This window comes from Thalia democratica, chromosome 1 (assembly GCF_965202585.1).
Source record: "Thalia democratica chromosome 1, ktThaDemo2.hap1.1, whole genome shotgun sequence".
Taxonomy (NCBI): Eukaryota; Metazoa; Chordata; class Thaliacea; order Salpida; family Salpidae; genus Thalia; species Thalia democratica.
Window position 1 is genome coordinate 91,473,531 of NC_139165.1, and position 24,969 is coordinate 91,498,499.

The 24,969-nt window shown below is 27.9% G+C and overlaps 3 protein-coding genes across 3 annotated transcripts; all 3 read left to right on the top strand.

Moving 5' to 3' along the window:
• The first annotated feature begins 6,144 nt into the window (after window positions 1–6,144).
• Window positions 6,145–6,903, top strand: LOC145841063 (tRNA wybutosine-synthesizing protein 3 homolog). Its single transcript, XM_082948429.1, has one exon. The coding sequence runs from the start codon at window positions 6,151–6,153 to the stop codon at window positions 6,901–6,903; it is 753 nt and encodes a 250-aa protein (XP_082804555.1). The 5' UTR covers window positions 6,145–6,150.
• Window positions 6,904–8,042: 1,139 nt separating this feature from the next.
• On the top strand, window positions 8,043–10,646 carry LOC145841071 (uncharacterized). Its single transcript, XM_082948441.1, has 3 exons — window positions 8,043–9,664; window positions 9,812–10,124; window positions 10,596–10,646. The coding sequence occupies exons 1-3, from the start codon at window positions 8,043–8,045 to the stop codon at window positions 10,644–10,646; spliced, it is 1,986 nt and encodes a 661-aa protein (XP_082804567.1).
• A 6,469-nt stretch (window positions 10,647–17,115) lies between these two features.
• Window positions 17,116–19,576, top strand: LOC145841080 (uncharacterized). Its single transcript, XM_082948452.1, has 5 exons — window positions 17,116–17,157; window positions 17,912–18,054; window positions 18,352–18,576; window positions 18,823–18,964; window positions 19,277–19,576. The coding sequence occupies exons 1-5, from the start codon at window positions 17,116–17,118 to the stop codon at window positions 19,574–19,576; spliced, it is 852 nt and encodes a 283-aa protein (XP_082804578.1).
• The last annotated feature ends 5,393 nt before the right edge of the window (window positions 19,577–24,969 follow it).

Genomic DNA, 24,969 nt, shown 5'->3' on the forward strand with positions numbered 1-24,969 from the left:
TTTGAGCAAAAGTTACTGAAAAACCTGAAATTTAAAACATTTTTATATGTTTTACAATGAAATATTGATAAAATATGAAAAATCAATCTATTCAGGGTTGAAAAAAAAACTGAACACCTGAAAATAGTCTAGAAAAACCTAGAATTTTTTACAACTTTAACATTTCATGTAGTAAAATTTCAATTTGACACAATAAATCTATCCTAAAGGTATTTTTTTGTCAAAAAACATTTAAAGTAGCTTTACAGTATATATTCAATGTTTTTATACTATTTAACACTGTGTTTTACCTTAAACTGAACTTAAACTAAAAATAAACCCAAAAATATGTACTTTCAAAAACCTCTAGAAAATTTTGAAAGACTGGAGAAAATTTGCCAAAAACATTTGGCAAACCTGTCTACTACAATTTTTTTATACATTAATATTTTTGTTTCTTTATAAAAAAATTTTTACAAGAATTGTAAAGGTTGCAATGTGATAAAAAAAATTTCACAACTCACTAAAACATTTTTTAACTGTTCAAAATTCAGGTTTAATTGTTTGCTAACAAAAGATCTATGCTTCTATTCTCTCATTACAGTAATTATTTTTTTACAGAACCCAGTTGAAGTGTGTTGATTCGTTGACACACAGAAACATATGTTGGTAGAATAAAGGAAGATTACTGTATAATTTGTTTTTATAAAACATTTTTTATAGTTTTTATAATATCTAAAATATCTAATATCTTAAGTTTATATTTACTTATAAAGAACTTGTTTGGTAGAGTTTTATCTCAGCTATCAGACATTTATAACCATATGGGTTGAAAGGTAGTCAAGAGCCAGATTTAAAAAATCAAGTTATTTGTTGGTTGCAGTCGTAGTTTTAGTTTTTGCTCTTCATAGCAGATCCGAACTATCCTGTGTGAGTTTCAAATTTTCTGTTAATTTAAAAACCTATTCTTTTGCCCATCACTTCCAACCTCAGAATACCAGTTAAGTTTAATTTTTTGGGCCACATTTGCATGCTGACAGGCCACAGGTTATGCCCTTCATAAGCTGCAGTTTTCCAACCCTCGAGTGAAAATTTAAAAGGGTCAAGGTTGGTGAGCTCAAAAGGTTTCTTTTAAAGGGGCAAACCAAAATGACCACTAAAATTTTATCTTCTCCTTCATTTTTTAAACACATTCTTCAATTTTTTACAGTAGTTAATTAGGTAACATTTATATCTTTTTAACGATTTTTTTTAATGAAAATGTTTAAAAAAATAAAATATTTATGTTTTTTTTTTTATGTATAGATTCAAATTTTTAATAATTTAAAATACTTATATATTTACCTAAAGAATGCTTGCCAAAAATTTGAGCTATCTAGCAAAAAAAAAGAGAAAATATATATTTTGTAAGTTTTTAAATTTGAGAGAAAATTGACAATAAAAAAATTTGTTGTGTATACTTCTGTATCAAAAAGCTTTTAACAACATTCAAAACTTGCAAAACTTAATTAAAATTTTTAAGTTCCTTAAAAATTGGCTTGAAATTTGTACTTGAAAGTTTTATATAACAGCTAATGTAAATTTTTGTAAAAAATGAATAAATGCTAGACCCCTATGGCCTAAATTTCTAAAAACTTTTGAATTGATACCAAAAAAGTTAACCAATATTGAATAAGAAATTAAGTACTATAAACATTAAAATAATTATTATTACTAGCATACAGTGTTTATTTACTTATCTGGACATGTTGGGCAAAATTTTTCTATACACAATTCTGGATAAGGAAAAAAAAACATTTTCTTCATAAAATGATACAACTGCTTGTATTATGCATAAAAAATAATAAAATTTCAGCTCATCTTTTTCTGCTAAATTTTTTTAATTTTTCTTCAGTTTTCAAAATGTTGTACACAGTCCACCTGCCTATGCTAAACTGCTTAATTATAAAAGACTTTAGCATATTTTTTACTATTTTACAAACTATTTTTCAATATTAATGCAACTCATATTATTTTTTTTTTGATGTTTTGTCTATTTCCAAAACCTGATATGTTGAGTGTGTCAAACTTATATGATAAACTTAGGAATAAAAGTCAAGAAAATGTCATGAACCTCTTCTTTATAAAAAAGTGTTTAAATTAACAACTTTTATATTGTAATTTGAATTGAAAATAAAACATAAAAGAACTGTTATACATTTATCTTCAAAAAAATATCAGAATATAATCAACCATCAAAAAAGTTTAAAAGTTTTATAGTACTATTAGAAAAAATAATATTATTAATAATAAAGTAGATAACATTGTTTAAAAAAACTTAAAAACTGACTTACTTTACGTACAAGGGTTTTTGATAACTAAACAAGTTTTAAGCAAAGTTTGAATGTAAGCTTTAGTAGTGATATTATGTCATAATAATGAATTAAATTGAAGAACTTATAAAATCAATTAAACTTGCTTACAACCTGAAAGCATCTATCACACATAAATGTTTGATAAATATTAATTTTTTCGAATTTTATTCTCAACTGAAAGTGTACAAATAAGTGAGTGTCTGGATAAATGAAGTCCGGAAAAGTGTGTAAGTACTATGCTAGATAGCATAGTAAAATCTATAGTTTTTATTTTACAAATAAAATGTAGATTTTTTCAAGTAGTGCTTCTTCATAATGTAAAATAAAGGTTTTACATTAAGATATTATAGTACAAACTATTTGCTGTTTTACAATCCTTTAAAAACTTTTACTAGTAAATGTGTTAAAATGTTCTACTTTAGTTGCTACTTATTCTTTTTCAACTTAAATAAATTTAAATTATAATGTTCAAAATGAAATTTAAAAAAATAAGTAATTTTGATTACAAATGTTTTTTGAATATTTAAAGTTTCTGTATTGATTCTTAGATTGAAAATTAGCAACTTTAAGTTTCTGATACTTAATGACACTTTTATATTATACAGACTTTACATTTTTTTGTAGTGTATAATTAGAAAATGTTATATTAAGGCCATAGGGGGTAAACCATGTTTTTTACAAGTAGATATTATTTTATAGAGTTTTTTCTAAGCTTCAAGATGCTTTTTATTGTTTTAAAAAGTTCAAATTATTTTTTGAGATATGACCAGTCAAAGTCGGCCCGCATAATAGGTTCCCTATAGGAAGGGAAAACTAAAACAGCAAGAAAAGACTTTTTCATTTAAAATATATCTCCTCCTACATTTTTCTAGCAATCTTCTTCAAACTTTCACAGTCTAATCTTTATACAACAACAAAAAAACGTTACTTTGGAATTAAATAAATTTTTAGCTAAAATATTTTTTTTTGAAAAAAAAAACACTATTTTTTTTAATTTTTGTGATAAAATTTTTATTTTTTTAAATTACTAAAATTCTAAAGTAAAGTTTTTTCTTTTTATTACAAGGAACGTTTCTGAAAAATTTGAAGAAGATTGCTTGAAAAATGAAGGAGGAAATAGATTTTTAGTAAATCTTAAATTTCCAAGAAAATTGACTCCAAAATATTTGCAGTCCATACGTTTATATAGGAAATTTTTTACAATAAATTAAATATCTCAAAAGTTAAATGATATTTTTGAATTCTATAAAAACTGGCTTGTAGTTTGTACTTAAAGCTTTCATAAAAAAGCTAAAATTAATTTTTGTAAAAAAAAATGTTGGACCCCCCACCCTATGGCCTTAAGTACAAGTAATATAAATAATTTAAGAATAAAAAGATGACTTCCTCTACAAAGTATTCAAATTTAGTTAAGTTTTTAACTTATTCTGTACATATTTTCTTTTTCTTGAAGTTTTTTTAGTTTACTTTTTATAAACGTTCAGTGCAAGACTGTCAGTGTTTGTAAAAATAGTTTTTGTTTGCACAAGCAGCTTTAAGATTACAAAAATCTATTTAATTAATGTCTTTTTATTAATGTTTAAACTTTTAAAGTCTGAAATACAATGGTTTTTAAAATTTGTAACTGTAAAGTAGTGAGTTAGCATGTTAATTTGTTAATTTTTTAACTGTCTTACTGCTTCAATAGCTTTTTTAGGTAAACAATCTTTTTTTTTTTTAGGTGGGTACCACTTGCAACTTAATTTAGTTACATGAGGCATCACAAAACTGACAAATTATTTTTTAAATATTTAAGTTAAATAATGCATAATTAGCACTAGCAAAATTAAACAGGGGGCTCCCACACTAAGGATAACACAGACAAGTTTAAAGTTTTTGAAAAACACAGGTTGACTCAGGCTTGTTTGAATTTTTTTCTTAAAAACTTGAGCTAGCTTGGATATTTTTTTTCAATCTCAAACTAGGTTTTTTGACTTAAATTTTTTTTTATTGAAAAATATCTTTATATCAGCTCGTTTTATTATTATTTTGGTATTTTTAGGTCTTTAAACTTGGTAAACTTTTTTTTTGAATTTTTTAGCAATTTGTTATTATGTTTTCAACTAAATTCAGACTAGTTTTTATCACTCAGGTTGCCTTTTTGCTAAAAAGAGTAATATTTTAGATTACTTAAGTTTTTGCAAATATTTGTATCTAGTGAGTTAATCAATGGTAAAAAATCTTTTTTGATTTAACATTAAGTTTATAGTCATAAAGTTGCTGTTTTAAAAATTATGAATAACTTGGTGATAGCTAGACTTTTTAAAGAATCTTAAGAAGTTTTTTATTAAGTTATTTAAAATAGCCATTTCCTTAGCTATGTATAATAAAAATAGTGTGACCCATATTTTTTAATGCACAGTAGCTTTCTATTTTGTTTAAAGCTTAACTTCTTGCTAAAATAATTTTTCAATCTCTCTTACATTTTTTTAAACAATATAAAAAAGTTCATTTTTACTAAATTAAAGATGTAATTTTTTTTATATAAGTTACTCAAAAGTTCATCGAATTTCTTATACTTTGAAAACTCACAAGTATAAAGTTTTTTGAATTGTTTTCTGATCTGAAATTCTACTTTTAGTGTATTTTTTCTATTTTATTTTTTCTTGTAGCTATTTTAATTAAAAAAATTATTGTTTTAAGAGTTGTATTAGTTTTTGTATTCTTATTTACTAACAGTTTGGGTACTTTAATATTTAATAATTTGTTTATGTTTCATTGTTTATTTTACCTGAAAATTTTAGTCGATAACTAAAAGTTGAGTAAATAGTATAAAAAGATATTAGTAACTATTGATTTGAAATCTGGCTTTAATTTTTTACAGATACAACAACTTAAATATTTGTATTGATAAATTGAAAAAAAGTAGTTTTAAGTAATACACTAGCAATTCTATACCAAAAAAATATTGTTTAAAGTTAATTATTAAATCATTTAGAACTCTATTACAGAAAAATATTAATTATTTGTTTTATAGACAATATAAAACACACTTTTACACACTATGGAAATAAAAGGGTCTTTTATAATTTATGATTTAGTTTCTAACAGTAATTGCTTTTTTGTTTTCGTTTACTTTTATGAGCTTATAAGAAGACCTTTAAAAAGTATAGTTAAATGAACTTAGTGTTGTAAAAGCAATTTTTTATTTGCTAAAAGTTTATATTGACTTTTATATGGACTTTTTAGGTTTGGATTAAAGCTTTTTCTACACAGAAAAAATAGTTGTAAATCTAGTTTTGTAAAAGAAAGTTTGAGTTTTCTGAAACTTGCGTTTTTGTTATGATAAAAAAGTTTGATCAAAATTTTACTTTTTACAAACTTATTGTTTTTACTAAAAACTTTAATTCAATAATAAAACGTTTGTATAAATTAAAAAATCCTTAACTAAAATAGAATTATTTTATGTTGCAACATTTCAAAGTAAAAAAAAAGTTTCATTAGAAAGATCAATTTCTATTTTAAATTCCTTGATTCTTTCTACAAGATTTTACACACACTTAAAAGTTGAGTTTACTGAGTATAAAAAACCTAGAAGATTATTTTATAAAACTGATTATTACTTTTATCACACAAACCTAGTTTAAATTTTGAGGCTCTAATTAATTGCTCGTAAGTTTAAATAATATTGACAGTTTTAAATAATGGACTTATATCAGTTTAATTTAGTTAAAAAAATAATGAATGAAAGTTAATTAAATATCACTTAAAATATACAAAAATGTTTTAAAAACAAAAGTGTTGAACATAACTTTTTATTTCACAGACTCTTTGTATAATGGACAAAAAAACTAACTTTTACGTTGCAAAGCAGAACGCCTTGAAGAAAGTTGACTTCAGCAACAAGGGTTCTTTTGACAGGCCAATACTGGAATTAATAAATCTAATCAATAATGAAAAAGCCCTGTACACCACCAGCTCTTGCTCGGGCAGAATCACAGTTGTTTCCTGTCCAATGGAGGACGGTTCAGCCAAGAAAAACTTGAAGTGGCTGCTGAACTCACATGACGTGGTCTCCACAGAAGAGGTCCTGCTCGGGCTGGAAAAAGCCACTGAGAGCTTCAAGATCAAGTTTGAGCCGTTCATTCTGCACGTGAAGTGCGAAACGGTTGAAGACGCTCAGATGCTGCAGAAGGCGGCTTTCTCTTCTGGCTTCAAAAACTCCGGGATCACTTTCGGTCACAGGGGCAAGCACATCATGTGCGCAGTGAGAGCTCCCTCCTCCATCGACGTTCCGCTGACGGATCACAAGGGAAACAAGATGGTTTCAGATGACTACGTTGGATACATTGTCAAGATTGCCAATGAAAAAATGACGGAGAACTTCCAGAAGATAGAGCGGTTTCAAACAACGCTAGTCAAATGCATTGATGAGTATAAAAATGATGAGAAAACAATTAAGAGACTTCAAAGGAAAGAGAAGAAGCGTGCTTTGAAAGAAAAGTATAATATATCTCCTATAGAAAAGACTGAAAAGAACACTAATAAAGTTGATGAGTGTTTAGATGACTTTCAATCCCTTTTTGCTTAATACATATTGTATTAATAATATTTTGCAGTATCCACTTATATTTAAAAATTATGTACTCTTTATGTAGTGTTATACAATGATAATTTTTTTATGTACCTAGTATATGAATTTTATTTCAGTGAATTGATTTAAATTTTTTATGTTTTATTGTTTAAAAACACTTGAACTATAATTTGGATTTAATATTTTCAATACACGAAGTATTTTATTTTGTTATCATACTTTTAAAAGTCAGTTATAAAAAATATAATGTTATTTTATTTTATAATGGCAATAATAGCTTTAGAAATATTTTACACATTTCTCATCATACTATAAATTATTAAGAAAAAAGATAGTCAACCAAAAAAATAAAAAAAACCACAGTTATCTTTTATATTATTTAGTTTTATGGAGTATTATTTAAGATTCAAAGCTTAAAAATTATGATCACAATAATTTGAATTGTTTTTTTAATTTAGGAAGAATTTATTAAATTCTTTAAATTTTTTAAACTTGCTAACTTAATAATTAAATATTTATAACTAAGTTGTAAGTAACAATTTCAAGGTTTATTTCCATTTTGCAGTAGTGTTGTGTTCATTTTTTTTTTGTGAATTAACTTTTTCTTATAGGAAATTTCCCTTAGACAAGTTTTTATACAGTGTTTTTATGTCAAAATTTTAACTTATACTTTTTACAGAAATATTGTTAAGTAATATACAGGAAATATTAATATACTTAAGTTGTATACTAGGTAAAATCTGTGTAATTAATGCAATATTTAAAAATATACTCCCGTAGTATTTGATATTAAATAGAAAGTTTGGTTAAAATATTTTTTACTTTACACTTATGTTTATTAATTTTAAAAAATTAAAAGTACACAAGTATTTATAACTCTTAATATTTCAGTGTTGTGTTCAACAATTTATACTTTCAAGTGTTAAGTTTTATCTTCCCGTTGGTTTTATGCTTCAATTTTTAACAAAAGCTTCAGATAAATATAGACATTTTTATCAATTATTATTTTTTACATTTTTAGTTTTGGTCAATCTTAAACTTAAAACTCTACTTTTTAGCTATGATGAACACTTACGTAAACTTTTTATTTCAGAATAGCTTAATCAAAGTAGACGGTTCACAAAAAGTTCCGTGCCATGATAATACTACTGACGTCATGTCACCCCATCCTTTCCGCCCCCTGCCTTTTAAACATCCCCAACAACCAGGCGATGCCGGCCGAGATAAAAGAGAAAACGAAGATAATGTGGCACGAGGACGAGCCGAACACTTCCGTGGAGCGCCCCAAGCTCGTCATACAGCAGCTGGAGAAACTGGGCTGGACCTGCTGGGGCCGCTCCGGCAACAACGTGTGCAGGATGTGGCTGCTGAGCAAGGGGCAGGTGAAGGGGGCACTGAACACCCCGGCGCCCAGAGACGACTGGTTCAAGGCTCCGGAGGATTGCCCCGAGGACGATGTGGATTGGGCGCCGGCGGAGATGAAGCAGATAGTGGACAAGAGGAACTACCTGTTGCAGATGCAGAAGAGAGCTCAGAACATGCTGAAAGCGCCGAAGCCGCCCGGCAGCAAAAAAGCCAGCAAGCAGAACGGTGATGTTGTTGTGAAAACTGAACCACAAGGTAACAACGCGTCAAAAAAACCTTCACTGAAGCGCCTTGGGAAGAGGAAGGTGGCGATTAAAAAGGAAAAAGATGCTAAACCACCTGAAAAAGTTGAAGCGCCAAAAAAGAAGAAAGGGCGCAAGTACGTGTATGTGGACAAAATAAAAGCTTTGTCTCAATCCAACAGCTCAGCAAACTGTCCTCAGATTGTCAAGCAGCCTGAAGCTGGCGTTGAAAGTTCGAAGTTTAAAAAGATTTTGTACACTGAAAGGATAAAAGTCTTGCACCTTGCCAACAAGAAGGACTCGCTCAACTCCAATCAAAGCACAGATGGGCCTGCGAAGGAAGATGACGCGAGTGAAAAAGTAGTCAGCACAAGTTCAACAGCAACTTCCAGCGTGCAGTTCAAGACGGGGCTGGTTGAAAAGAGCTGCAAGGCAAACGAACTTTTTCAAATGATTTCAAGCCTGTCAGCTGATTGCTCGATGAAAGCAAAAGCTCCAAGTCAAAAGCAGAGAGCATCATTGGACTTTTTAAAAGTACCAATTAAAACAACCCAACCTGAAATGCAAAAAATTAAAAGCAAAAGCCCAGCACTTAAATTCGTGTCAAAAGGCCCTCTGAAATCACCTGTGAAAATATTCCTGTCACCTGTCAAAATAGGAATGCAAGGTCCTTCTGTTTCTTCAACAAAACCAAATGCAAACCAGCAGTCAAGTGCCAAAACCGCAAGCTTACCAAAGTCTCCTTCTACAATAGTTTCCCAGAAATGCAAGAACCAAACCAAAAAGGCAACCAAGAGAAGGATGACGTACGCTGACAAAACGGAGGCCTTGAAAGCTAAGATTCCCGCCAATATTGTGGGCAGTCCTTCCGTCGTCAAAGTGGTCAAGCTGGAGCCGGATTCAGAGAACCCGCAAGCTAAAAGCGCGGATGAAACCGTGCCCGCCGTGAAGCAGGAACCGCCGAACTACTACGGCTTCAACCCGATGCTGTTCAGCGGGATCAGTCCGAACTCCCTCAAGGTGGAAAACAAGTTTCCGGCCAGCTTCACTTTTCCCTGCAGCCAGGCTCTCAGCAGCCCGCCGGCAAGGAGGGGGTCTTCGGTAAGCAGTTCCAGCCCGCAAGCTCACATGGCAAGTCCAGTAACAAGGAGGTTGGCAATTTTTTTATAAATAAGATTGAAATTATCATGATGTATTAAATATGCTTCAAAATATTTCTACTATGTTGGTCTTCTAAAATTTTGTTTAAGTTGTAACTAAAATAAACTTAACATTTTTATTAAACATAAATATTACAGGCCTTCCGCCAGCAAGCCAAGCCCTTCCTCCCACCACTCCAGCCCCTCGGTGCACGTGAGGAGCCCGCCGACCACGAGCGGCAGCAACCAGAGCACTCCGAGGAGGAAGAAGCGGACGGAGATGGAGCGGAGGAACGCGCGGAACCCGGAGTTCAGGGAGCCGGGGGCGTTCGTGCCCGACTGGAAGAAGCTGGAGCCGTACACGTCGATGCGCATCGAGCAGGAGGGGATCGCGTTCGCCAAGGAGAGGAGGGGGTCAACAGGGAGGGGGAAGGTGAGCTACGTGGAGATCAGCGACGACGACGAGGAAGACGTTAGTTTGGAAGTGGAGTTGAAATAAAGTTTTTCGATTAACAGTTGTTAATTTAAATTTTAAATGCTGTTTTTTTTTCAAATTTATAACGGATTTATAATTTAATAGGAAAGTTAAAATGTTATATGGATAATAATAGGATGTTAAAATGAAATAAAGTTTTTCAAATAAAATTTTTTATTGTACATTTTATATTACAGTTAATATTGTTGTAGGGATGTTTATTTAATTTGTAAATGCTGTTTTTTTTTTGGATTTTGCTAAACACTTAAATTCTTATGTAATACTAATTTTGTTGTTTTTTGATTTGCTTTGATTACTTTTGATTACATTACTCAACTTACACAGATGGTAAAGTACGCAAGTCTTGAAGAAATTAAAATATTTTCAAGTGGTTTCTTTTAGTTTTTGCCTTAAATAAATGTGCTAAAGTTGAGATAATTGGTTTATTAATGAATTTTATGTTTTTAGGACGAGGAGGAGATGTACGAGTACAATGGATCGGTGAAGCAGGAGAAGTAGGATGGTGGAAATAAGATTAAGTTTTTTGGATTAAGTACGATATACAAATGTACTCCAGTGTTGATCTTTTATAAAACTCTCAAAATTGAGATAATGCAGCTGAGTTTTATTTGATTGGTGTTTTAGGAAATAAGTTTAATTTGTTTTTAAATTTATTACTGATGTTCTGATACCTTTGCTGATAAAGTTTCTAAAGTTTAAGTTGCAGATTTAAAATGTTTTTTAATGTTTTATGTTGATCTTCTTAAAGTCGGACAAAAATGACAAAATTATTTTATTAATTAAGCTTTAAATTTTGAAAATTTAATTTTTTGCTATTCAGTTTTGCTATAATTTAAGATTGATCTTTATGTTAGTTTAAAATATTCATAGATTTTTTTTTTGATATACCTTTTAAAATCTTTCAAAATTAGAAAAGTTAATTAGTTGGAATTCAAAAAAGACAAATAAGTTTTTGGTTTGTTACTATAAAAGATTGTTTTTAAGTTTAGCTGCATGCGAGAGTAAAACAAAAGAAAAAATATGATGTAACAAATTAAATGTATCATTAGTAGAAAAGTTTACAATTTTTTTCCTCTAGTTTTTTATTTAAACTTATGCATAGTAGTTTCGTTTACCAAGCTGCTATGACAAATTATGACACAGAACATTTTAATAAACTTTTTCGATAAACAGTTGTTTATTTTAGTTGTAAATGCTACTGTTTTCAAATTTTACTACACACTTCAATTCTTATGTAATACTAGTTTTTTTTTTTTGATTACTTTAGTTTATACTACTCAACTTACACAGTTAGTAAAGTTTCTCGGAAAAAATTATCGCAGTTTAATCGTTTACTTGGAAATTATGTTTTTTTTTTCAATCATGTCGGTGAAATTAACTTGAATGACATTCACTATTAGCTGACGTGTCTTACAAAAACTTTTTAAGTAAAGTATGTGTCACATGATTTTTGTTGAACAACTTAACTTTTAACTTCAAGACATCCTAAAGCTTGTTTTACCAAAACATTTTTGCCGTTTCATATATTGTCAAACATGACTGCAGTAGAATTGTTTTAAAAGTTTTTTTTTACCAGAAGCTAAATTTTTATTTAACCGCTTGTTAATTAAGTTGTATAAATTTATTAGATATTTGTATTTTAAAAGTTTTGATATTTTCATGTTTTGATACAATTGATAATAAAAGTTGTGTTGATTCCTTTTTTAATGTTTATTATTAAAATCCTACGGAAAAATAAGTATTGTGCTTTATATGCCTGCTAATTAAAAGTAAATAGCCTTAAACTTAGATATTGTTTTTAGCTATTAATTTTAAAACTAAATTTATCATGTATCTGTTTTAAATAAAACTTTGTTAAACTATTGCAATTTTTTTATACCTGTTCAATAAGATTAAAAGTAATTTGTATAAGGTCATATTTTTTATGTTTAAAAAAAGTGTATAAAAGTGGTACAAACTAAATATGAAAACGTTTGTATTGAGTTTTTACATTAATATAACCTTTAAGTTCAATTAATAACGTTTATAGGTAAACACTTTAATAAGTTATTTTATCAAAAAATTTTAAATTACTTTTTGTACTCATTTGGAGAGCACAGTTTATTCGTCTCTAGTCCCTTTTTTGGCGGTTTGCAATTTTAGTAATTAGAGTGGCTTTAACTAGCAAGGGGGACAGTTTTGGAACTTTGGGAATTGAATAGTAATGAGGCAACAACTAATATACACTAAATAAGTTTTTGTAATGAACAGGGGCGATTATGAAAACAAGTTTGTAAAACCCTGGTCCAGACTATGAAAATTAAACAAAATAGTATAACAAATTTCTATTCTAGTAAAATGTTGTACTTTTAAAAACGTAAACAGAACTTTTTGTCTTGATTATTTAGAAGATTTTGTTAGTTTTAAACGCTTATTTTGTAATAAAACAGATTCAAATGTAAATGGAACGTATCTGAAACCTTATTTATGCTTGATTTTCATTTAAGTATTGTAAAAAAAATAACTAAGCTTTAATCTACATAACATCCTGAACTAGAGGCATCTTAAAAATGTATGATATTATGTAAGTAAATATGTAAATAGAAAAGTTATTAATTAACTACAAAATTTTAAATTTGTTATAAACTTAGACCACTGACTTCGTATTTTTTTATGTTTTCAATTTTATAAGTTCTAGCAATTTTAAACCAAGTAAAACAACTGCTTCAAGTAAATGAGAAGCCATATCTTAAGTTTATTCATTGATTAGTTGAAGAAAATGAAGTATTATCTTTGTACTACTATTAACAAAGTAAAACTTTTAAAATAGTGTCACGAGAGGCAATTTACAACTGTGTTGAAACCTTATATCAATTAAAAAATAAAAAATTTTACCTTGATTCTGATTAAAAACACTAATTTTATTTTTCAAAAGCGAATAGTATCTTTATTCATTTGTTTGCACAGTTTACTAAAGATACTTTATTTTTGAATTGAATCAATTTTTTTTACTTCAGCTTTAGCTTAAAACTAATTTAAAAGTCAACTGCCAACGCTTTAAAAGACAAAATGCAAAATAAATTTTGTTTGTAACTTTACAAGAAACAGTAACTGTGTAAAATAAAAATTTAAAGTAGTAAAATATTACGATTACTTTTCAAGTATTACAACATCTATCAAAAATTAATTTAGCTTTAATTTAATTAGTACAATAAAAATAGAGCTAAATTATAAGTTTGTTGTGAATATATTCCCTCAACTGATAAGCTAAACGATTAAAAAATAATTACAGTTTTGACATTGGAACTTAAAAATATTATATTTGAATAATCAAAACTCATTAACAACTTATAAGTTTTGAAAATAAACCATAGTTGTACCATTGGCACAGTTGCTAAAAATAAAAAACAAAATTTAACAACATTGAACATATTTTGGTATAAATTTTTATTTATTAACTGTAAACGTAAGAATTTTAGTTTTTGTTCTATCTTTAAACAAAAAATCACTTGAAAAGTTTATGTAGACAATATTTAAACTTAAAGATATAGCTCAAAAGTGTCGTTTGTTACTACATAAGCCGCTTAGATACAAATGCTTCATGCACCTTATAAAATATTAAAATCCAACAAATACTGCCAATATTTAAAACACGTATTACCTAGTGTTAAAAATGTTTACTTAAAATCCATAATTGTAAATATACCATTTCTAACATAACATATTTAAAAGTATAGTGATAGTTTATAAGTTTTTGATCAAAACTAGATTGCTTAAAATCAAACATGTAACATTTTAAAATGTAAGCAAATTAGATGTATAATTTATAAATGTAAGTTTATAATATAGTTTATTAAAACAACTATAAACAAACAAAAAAGAGATAATACCAGAAATAAACTTTAAACTATTGAACAAAAAAACTAATACTTAACATACGCAACAAAATTCAAAACATGGATAAAGTATTATTATAAACAAAATCGTGTTATAAATTATCGTCAAAACAATCTATTTACGCAATATTATTTAAAACATCCGTGTTTTCACAACTAGGTGTTATTTCCTTGTAATTCAGAAAATTTAACAAAATAAATAGAATTTTAAACTTACTACTTTTTTTCTGCTTTGGAGCAAGTTTGTGAAAATAACAAGCTCAATTTGTAAAACATCAGTGTCAAAATAACATAACTGCGTCAACAATTTTCAAAAATAGAAAACAACAACATTATATTTGTTTACAGAAAACAAAAAGTTTTTAAAGATGTTCTTTTGCAATGCATATCGAGTTATAGAAAACAAAAACACTTCTAGTATATAAGCAGCTTACAAGTTAGCAAAGTATTAATTAAACTTGAGTAGTTATAGACTAAAAAGTAATATCAGCAAAAGACTAGCTTTACATTCACCGGAAAATATTCAAAAATATGTCAGATCAAGAACGTGTTTTGATTCAATTAAGTTATTACAAACGCTTGGTTGCCCTACTTTTACTCAAGAAGGGTTTTTGTGCAGCAGCTAACTGCTACGTATCTCTGATTCTCATGATGACAGTTATCGTCAGCTGGCCATTCGTGGTGACATTTCTCTACTTGCAAGGCGACAGTGCGTACACGGTAGTGGGAATTTCTATCGTGTTTCTCACAGGAGCTGTGGTATGGTTCATGTTGATAAAAACCATGCTCGATTTCTACTTCACACCGTCAACTGGTAGCGTAGCAGTTTCGTACGAAAATAAAACAAGTGTATGCAAGTTGTCTCCTGAAGCAATTCAGCATTATGAGAATATGATAGCGTCGAAAGATGACTTTGTGACGTCAGAATCAGAACATAAAGACCCGTATGATATTTCAGTACCTACAAAGTTTCTAACAGCGGTCTGAACTTCATCAAAAAACTATTTGTAATATTTTTTACAAAGCATTTTTCTGCTTTCTTTAACAATATTTTTTTTTAAATAAATACAACTAAAGATCAGTATTAAAATTTAGACATATATTTTTTTAATTTCTATATCAAGTTTTATGTTTAAGTGTCTCACTTTGTCTTGAAAAAAAAAAACATATGTATAAATAAATTTAAGTAAAGGTATATTAAACTTGGCTATAAAATAAACTTCGTCTTTAAAGTAAGTAGTTTTTGTTTCATAGAATAATTTTAGTATCAGATTATGTTGTTTAGGAAAATAAGTAGTATCAGTTTGTAATTAACAAATATATAAAAAATTACCGAAAATAAAAACAGTTATGGATTAATGTTTACACAGTTCTAAAAAATAATTTCTAGAAGTTGTCTGACTTAATTTAAAGCTTTAAGTAAGCATTTTGAATTAAAACCTAAAAATCAAAAGAATTAAAGCCATGTAATTTTTTACACAAACTACTAATTTATAAATAATATAACACAAAACTGCAAATAAGTATATAAAGTACTAATACAAAATTTAACACATTAAACAATGCATAACTGTCTTAGTCATGTTTGTTTTTAATAATTTAGCTATGCTAATTTTATAAAATGTATTTTTTTTTGTTTACTCAGCATTTTAAACGTACCACTTTTATATTACAAATAATAGTTTTTATATAGTTGTAGATATAGTTTTTATACTGAAAGTATTTTTAAAACTACTTTAGTAAACTTATTAAAGATAAATATAATTAAATAAAAAAATATATACCATTTTAAGACATACAAATATCTTATTATTCAGAACAGCACTGGTTTTCATTTAAATAACTTATGAGTTTTTAATTTATACTTACATCGATTATAAATTAGTACTCTTAGTTAATTTTTACTATAAAAAAATATTAACAGTCTCTAGTTTTAAGATTCTATTTAAGTAATGAAGTTTGTTTCTTTTAGCTACTTCTTAAGTTTGTAAATTTTAGTTTCACAACAATTAAACGCTTTGTTCTGCAAGAATAAAATGCAGTCAAAGTATTTTTTTAGAAAAACTAGGTAATTAATTTCTATTTGTAAAAAAAGCTGACTATTTACTTTTTTTTTTTGGATGGTGATAAAATGTAAAAATTTACTAAGTCAATCCTATTGTTTTGTGAATAAAAACTTTTTAAACTTAAAAAAAAAAGGTTTTGCACTGTAAACAATTTTCTATTGTTCATAAAATGTCATTATAAGCTAAGTATGTTATGTTATTTAAAACGTTTTCTGTTGTTGCATTAGTTTTATCACAAAATTATAAGAAAGCTTCAAGTTGCTTGTATGCAAGTTTATTCACTCATAAAAAATTAGTAAAATTTATAAAAACACGGAAAAAGTTAAACTTTAAGTAATTTCAAATGCGCAATATTGTAATCAATTTTGTATTCAAAATTATTAATTAAGCGTCAACAAATAGACAATAGAAAGCGTGTAGCATACGTCATATATTGCGTTTTGCGATTACATACACAACAAATGATTTCCTTTACCGCTAAACAAGCAGTATGGTTTTGCATAAACAGCTTAAAGGTTTTTGTGAGTCTTACTTCAGTAGTTTAATTGTTACATATAATTTTTCATATAAGTTTTTTTAAGGCAAAGTATGATAGTTTTAAGAAAGTAAGTGTTGTTTTGTATTTTTATTTTACTTTATAAAGTACTTATTATTACTATTGAGATGAAAGGCGTAAATTAAGCAAAAGAAAAATTTAATGTTTTGTTTTTATGTAATAATTAAATTCAACTATTTTTTGCATTAAAAACTGTAACTAGATTTTACACGTTTTCCTATATTACAAAAGCAACAGTCAAGTTTTGTGTATTGTTTTGATCTTGGTTTTTTTAATTTTTATTTATACAGCAAACATCATGCAGCATCCGCAAAAAAAACCTTTTTTTTTGTTATCGGTACTATAATATTAGTGGTTTAATGTGTTTGAGTATTATCTATTCAGTTATGCATTTACTCAAACTGTGCTTTCTTGTAGACATCAAATTCTACTTCAGTCAAGTATTATTTAATTTAATTCAGATTTAAGTAATGGTAGAAGAAATAACGGGGTCTGTTGAATACAGTTTTGATGTGAGTTTACCGTAAACTATTGTTCTAGATTATTTTACTAGAAATAAAATTTAACTTTTGATAATAAAGCTTTTTTTATATTGGTTTAGTAGTTATCATCAAATTAATAAATTTTAATTGATTTAAAAACTACCAAAATATTGATTTTAGTACAATTTTTGTTAAGAATATGTCCTGTTCTTAACTTTTTGAAAAAGTTTAAAAAAATGTTTTAAAATTTCTGACAAAAAACACACATTTATAGCATTAATTTTTTTTTAACAGACTTAATTTTAAGTTTATGTTCGACTAATTTATGATTTGTGTGCTTAAAAAAAATTAGTAGTTGTTAAATTCTATGAATTAAAACTTATAAATTCATTTAATAAAGTAATGGTGTATAAAACATTATAAGTTTAATTTAAGCAACTTATATGATTCAAACTACTAAGTTTACTTTTTTTTGGTTTTATTATTATTTTTTTAATTTTGGGCAGTGCTTTGTATATTATCAAAAGCATCTAAAATGGTTAGATGCTATAAAACTTAATCAAAATAACTTGTTTGACCAAAGTTTGTAGCGTTTTAATCGCAATTCAAGAAAAAAATGGATTGTTAAAATTAACTAGCAATTTATATCAATTTCGATTAATCGATATGTAAAGACTAATAGTAAAAATTACAAACTGGAACGATGTTAATTTTTTTATAATATCTTATCATCTTGGTAATTAAAACGTCTTTCAAAGTATCAAGTAAACAATATTTGACTCAGCTGGGTAAGAAAGGGAACGGGGATGGGGAGTTCAACTTGTGGGTTCAGCACTTCACTGCAAATAAAGATGGAAGCATCATGTACGCTTGCGATGCCGTCAACAAGAGAATTCACGTTTTCGACCTGAAAATGAGAAAATTCAAGTGAGAACTTTCAGTTTAAACTGATATTTAAAAAATAAAACATACGTTTTGTTGTTAAAATTTGTTTAAAAGAAATTTGCATAATGAAAAAAAAAATAATTGGAAATTCTATTTCAACGAACTCTTATGTATTCTCTTACAACAAAGTATTCTTAGGAAAAAAATTGAAATACAACAATTTTGGTTTTAGTTAAAATATATAACTGACTCTGCACTTAATGATTGGTAGTCATAAAACTTATCAAAAAAAAAACACACCTTATTAAATACTTCGAACTTCCTATAACTTTCCAAAAGGTTCACAATACCGGTGACTGTCGGGCGTCATTCCTACCAACCGAGGGGCATCAACGTTCTGAAGAACGGAAACATTTGCGTCTGCTGCGTGGGCCTCGACCACGAGTCCCGCATCGCAATTTTCTCTCCCGAGGGGAATTTACTGAGTTCTTTCGGTGAGGGATCGATCGGGTACCCTTCGGCGATGACCGTTGATCCCAGCGACATTGTCATCGTGTATAACAAGTTTGATTTTAAATTAATAAAGTGTTGAATGAGTAAAAGATTGTTATCTACTATTAATATACAGTTATAATTTATGATAAAAGTGTTAATAAGCTAATAAACATCAATAATCAAAAACTTTAAAGTTTCATTTGAAAACAATCAGCTTTTTACAAACTTTTAAACATAGTTATCAAGTCAAGTATTAAAGTTATACGGTGTTTAAAATTTATTTAAGTTACTATCACTCCTACTATGACGTCACAGAAGAAACACGTCGGTGAGCAGGTGGACCGCAGATGGGTGCCAATTGAACGAGTTTGCGCTTGATGACCTCAACGGGGACATCTTGAGGATGGCAGCAGATTCAATGGGAAGGATAATCATCCCCGAACACCTTGACAACAAGGTTTTTTATGTTTGTACTAATTTCATTGTTGGGTGACTTGCTAAAAATAATAAATAGGTAAAAAATTGATAATATAACATCAAATTTTAAGACGTTCTGACTGTTAAGCTTTATTTTTTGTTTTAAGCATTAAGTTGGATTGTAAGCAAAATATTTTAGTATGTTTAAATTTCGAGCTTTTTTATAACCAAACGTGGTAATGTTTGTAACGTTTGAGCAAATAATAAAATAGTTTTGAAGCAACTTTTTTTAGTTTGAATAAAAATATAATTAAAAAATACTTTTTTTACTTTGAAAATCTTATCCTCAAAGGTGCACATATTCAACCCGAACGGGGCGAGGGCCATGATCATCTCGCCCCACCACCGGAGCCCCCACGCGTTCAAGTACCCGGCGGGCGTGTGCTGCGATCGCCATGACAACGTGTACGTGTGCGACCTCGGTCACCACCGAGTGGTCAAGTTCTCCAAGCAGGGGGAGTACCAGGGCGCGGTGCTGAGCGAGTTTTCGAACGAGGGGGTTTTCGACTGCCATGACGCGCAAGTTGTTTTCGGCGGGAAAATTCTCTACTCGCACCTGTCGGCCACCTTCGTGAAAGTTTTCTGCTTTTAGTTTTTTTGAACATTGAAGTCTGTTAATTTTTGTTTGGAATTTTAAGTGTCCCAGTTTTTTTAATTTGTTTTAAAGTTTTACCTATTCTGCTTTGTTAAGGTAACTTGTCGCTTTTTATTTGATAGAGGATTTTTGTACCTTCAATAACTCTTATAAACGTTTAAGCTTTAATTAACAACTTATTGAACATTGAAAACTTTCCATCTATCTGCCGTCTTCGTGAAACTTTTATTTTTTTAATGTAGTTTAATTTAAAAATTTTAGTTTGTGTTAAATTTAACCTTTTTTTCCGCTTAAATTTTATTTTTCATTATTATAAAATTTATTTTGATAACTTAAAAAAAAAAATTGAAATTTTTTGCTTTTAATTTTGGTTTATTACACATTTAAGTGTTTATGTTTATAGTTAAAATTGTTGTTTACCAAGCCTGCCTTGTTTAAATTAACTATTTTTTACTACATTTCTGATGTCTTCAATACTCATTAAAGTTCTTTTTTCTAACTAGAACTTGTCGAACATTACAATGTGATTTTTTTTACTCATTTTTAATAAAAATTACCTGCCATAATATTGTTACTTATTGTTTTTTTCTATTTATATAATCGTTTTTGATAAATTCAATAATTCTTACAGCATTTTCTGGTTTTTAAAGTAAATTATAAAGTCTACAAGTTTTAGCTTTTACTAAACTGTCTTGAGTTTTAATCTGTTCTCCCTTGTTAAGGCTACTTTTTATTTGTAAACAGAAACTTTAAAATTTTTTAACGAAATCTTCCATTTAAAGGTTGTTACGGCTTGAAAACAAATTATAAATAAAGGTGTTTTTGTTATTCCTTTCTTTAAGTCAAACTAAAACAATTAAAAGTCTAACTTAATCATTTGGATAGTATAAATAATAAACATTTTTAAACGAAGTTTCTTTCTCTTGTTATTATAAAAAGTTTCAATAACGAGTTTTAAACTTACTCACTTTTACTACACTAAACTCGGTTATAAAAGTAAAGTACTTTTCGATGTTTGAAATTTATACTTTGCTTGACTTTAGTATTAATTATTATGAAATATAGAACCTTTCTTTATAAATATTTTACCCACCTTAAAGTTAGTGAGTTATAAAATAAATCATCAAGTATAAATGTTATGACACATAAAGTAGCAAAGCTTTTAAACTGATTTAAGCTCTATACTTTTTCTTATGTATTTAGTTGAATAATTAGAAATAAAAGTAGAACAATGCTATGATCATATGCAGTGATGTTTGTAAAGTTCCAAACAACTTTGTCATAAAGTTAATAATTAATAATTAAAAACTTTGAGTTTACTGTCTAGTTTTTTAAGTTCAAAAAAAGTATTATGCTTTAAAGCAGGGTTTCCAAAACTCAAGTCTTTAATTTCTTCTTTTGTAGAAAAATAAAATGTAATCGCCCTCCTATTCAACGATCGGTAGGCAAACTTTTGAATATGTAGTATAAGTTTCTAAAGTCTAATTAATTGTCCCTCTAACCAATTTTTTCTTTTTATAAAAACTATAGAATATCTAATATACGCTAGCTGTTGTTGCCATACTATTTACGCCCCCTTACCGCCCAGTAATGATACCTCCCACTTGTTTGTTCAACTTACATTTTTCTTATTTAAATTGTAACAGAGAGTCTAACAAGGTTTATAATTTAGAACCTGTTAATCAAATGTCAATAATAAACAAAATCCAACAAATTTAAAGCCGCATAAAGCTAGTATAAAATTAAAGCTTGTTACTAGGAAACATTTTAAACATTTCTGTAAACAAATTGTTTTGTATAAATATTTACAAACTATTTAGTAATGTTTTGAAACATCAACAAAATGTTATCCCGTTGCATAAACAAATGCAACTTAAATAAAGTTGTAAGAAGTTCAACTAAACTGCTTGCAGTGTACCAGCCAAGAAACACAGGTAAAAAATATTATTTAATTACTACAAAAGTATTACTTGAATTTTTATGTGAAACTGTAAACTGCGATTTTATTATTATAGAGAATTGTAGTGAATGTTTATCTTATTTATCAGCTTTAGTGTTATAGGATTTTGCTACAAGTAATCAAAGTTTTAGTTTTTAAACTAATAAACAGTTGTTTAAAGCTAAAATTTTACAAAGTTTATAGACACAAGCTTGATTTTTGTTTAACACAATTTAATTATTAGCTATCATAAGTGCATATAACTTACATATAATTTTTCAAGCAAATACAGCAAGTTAAAAAGTTACATATGAACAGGTTGCCAACGAAACTTCAATCAGGAACTGAGCTCATTGGACAACTACTTGTCAAGTTACAATGAAACTCTTAAACTAGACACCAAATTTAAGTTCAAGGTATATAAATTTTTGCATTGTTTGTTTTCTTAGAGTTTAGCGAAGTACAAAATGTAATATTTTTAAACTAGAAGATGAGATTTTAAAATTTTATCGTTGGTTAAAAATATAAAGTGTTTTTAGTAGCAAACTTTGTAAAAATCAAAAAAAAAAAGAGCGAAGTATAATGATACTTTTCAAAGTTTAGTTAAACTTTATGTACATTAGAGTACTTTTTTAGTATATGTAAAAGTTTAACACAAAAGTAATAGTTTTGACAACAACTAATAACATTTTTAATAACTTATCAACAAACATCTAGTTTCTGTTTTTAGTTTTTTACAAAACCTTCTTAAAAACAGCTATAATTTTATTTTCTTTGCAGCTAGTTGTTTCAAAATAGTGATTTACACATTTTTTATGAAGTTTACATTCCTTTTATCATTTTAACTTTAATAAACTTTTTTTTTATCTGACTTACACAAGCAAGTTTTATTTTTCATGCTTTTAGTTTTTGTATTTGTGGTATACACCAACAGCTTTTTACAAAGAAGCTTTATTACAAAGTTTCAACAAAGAATTTAAAGCTTCATTGTGTTTTTAGTAACAAACTTTCTAAAAAAAAAAAAAAGAGCAAATTATGATGGTACTTTAAAAAGTTAAATGTATAAACTTTTAATAAGTTTAGACTAATTCTTTTAAGTAAAAGTTTAACACAAAAGTACTAGTTTTAAAAACAACTACTAATATATTTTATAGCTTATTAGCAAACATCTAGGTACTACCTTCAGTTTTTTCCAAAATTTTTCTAAAAACAGTTAAAATGTTATACATTTTGTAGCCGTATGTTACAAATATTGATTAATTAAGTTCACATTCTATTTATCATTACGCTTTATAAACTTTCTTGTCTGACTCACACAAGCAATTGTTTGTTTTTTCAAGGTTTATTTATGCTATTAGTTTTATGTATATGGTGTAAACCAACAGCTTTTTACAAAGAAGCCTGATTACAAAGCTTAAACAAAGTATTTTCATAGAATGCATGACCAGTTATACTCAATTAGTTGCAATGCATAAAAATTCCAACTGTGCCGAAAAAACTATAATAGTTTACTCAAAAGCTTTATTTTTATAATTAAAAAGTAAACCATAAAATTTGATTAAATTTTCCAAACGAATATATCTGAGTCAACATAAAAACCCAATTGCACTTCAATTTTCTTAAAACTAAAATATTGAAAGAAACACAGAAAAATCCCCAAGACCACGAGAACGACCTGTACTTCCAGCTGGGGCTGGCGGACCCGAGCGAAACCGGGTTCAAGTTCAACTTTGAGCACACCTACGACGACGTTGAAGCGAACTCGCACGACCTCCCTGATGGAAGCAAAAGTTTGTACGCTGTTTCTATGTAGTTTGGTATTTGTCTGATTTTTGTGTTTTGCTTTAAGGGTTTGAGTATATTGAGCATATTTTTAACGTTGATTTTAAGTTTTCAAAAGTTTTTGATTATAAACTTAAGAAATACTTGTATTTTTAGAATCAAACAGATTAAGTATGACTAAGTTTGTTCAAAAAAATTAACTTTATATTTTTAGCTTATTGGCAAATATGTCATAAATTTAGCAGCCAGTTTTTTACTAAAATTAAAACTGCTTTATTTGTTTGAAATGTATTTAGCTAAAATGGATAAAGTTAAAACACTCAGGTTAAACTTTAATTAGGTTTGTATAAACTATAAGTGTAACAAATTAATAAATAAACAGTTTTATGAACAGTTTTAGCAGTTCTTATAGTTGTATTTATATTTTTTTCAACAGTCTTAGCAGTAATGGACGAATGGAATCCGAATTTTGTTTACCTACTGAGGGTTTCGTTTATGATGAGGTACTAAATTGAAAATTTAAATTAGAATTATTAATTACTTTAAATTGGTATTTCAAAAAAATTAAGTAAAATTTACTTTAGAAAAAGTTTTTGTCTGATTCAAACTTATGTTGGAAACTTTTTGTTGCATATTAAGTTTTTTTCTAACCTTCTCAATAAGTTTTTTACAAGTAAGTTTAAAACACAATACATTATTGATGTTTCATACATACAAGTATGGTATACTTCAATAAAAGGCTTACCAAATTCATAAAAAGTTTTAATTGCAATTTAAACACTTTAACTATATAACAAAAACAATTAAAGTTTTAGCCGATTTTCTATGAATCTTTAATCTATCCAAACATTTAACAAACTATTTTTTTATTATAATAATTTTCATTTAAATTTTAATTTCCAGGATTCTTCTGAGCAAGATGGACCAGCTGATGAGCGGAGAAATGAACAAGTTCCAGTCGCTCTGTGACGTCATAATCAACGAGCTGGAGCAGCACGGATCCGAGGAGCAGCTCAGCTACACCATCCAGAAATTAGTGCAGTGAGAAAATATTTTAAACAATACTTATTTTACAGTATGGTAAAAGTGTTTTAATTTACTTTATCTTAAGCAACGTATATTGAGTAACTGATTGTACAGCGTATTTTAGAAAATATATAATAAGTTTTTATGTATCAATGTGAAAAAAGATAAGTTTTAAGTAAGGTTGGAAATACTTTCTTTAAAAGTTTGAGTAGTAATATGTCAATAATTTTTAAAGAAACTTTAGTGTAACGTTTTATTTACAAAATGACATGAGTATTTCATTAATTTATATTATCTTATATAACTTTGATAAATGTAGTTTATTTCACAAAATTATTATAATAAAAAGTTAATTGTGCAATACTTTTTAAAGTAAATTTAAACATAAAGTTGGCTTAGTTTAAAAATGAAACTGTACAGTTTTTAATCTTAGTTGTAATACAGTTTACACTTTTTTATTAAAGCAAACTAAAACACATACAAGTACATGACATGGTTACACAGCATTAACTTTTTTGAACTCCCTTCTAACAACCAACCCTCGTCACCTCAACAGCGACCTGATGAAGGAGGAGCTGCCGAAGCCGCGCAAGAAGGACACGTGGCAGGTGACCGAGGCCAAGAACGACCTGCGCCAGATCGT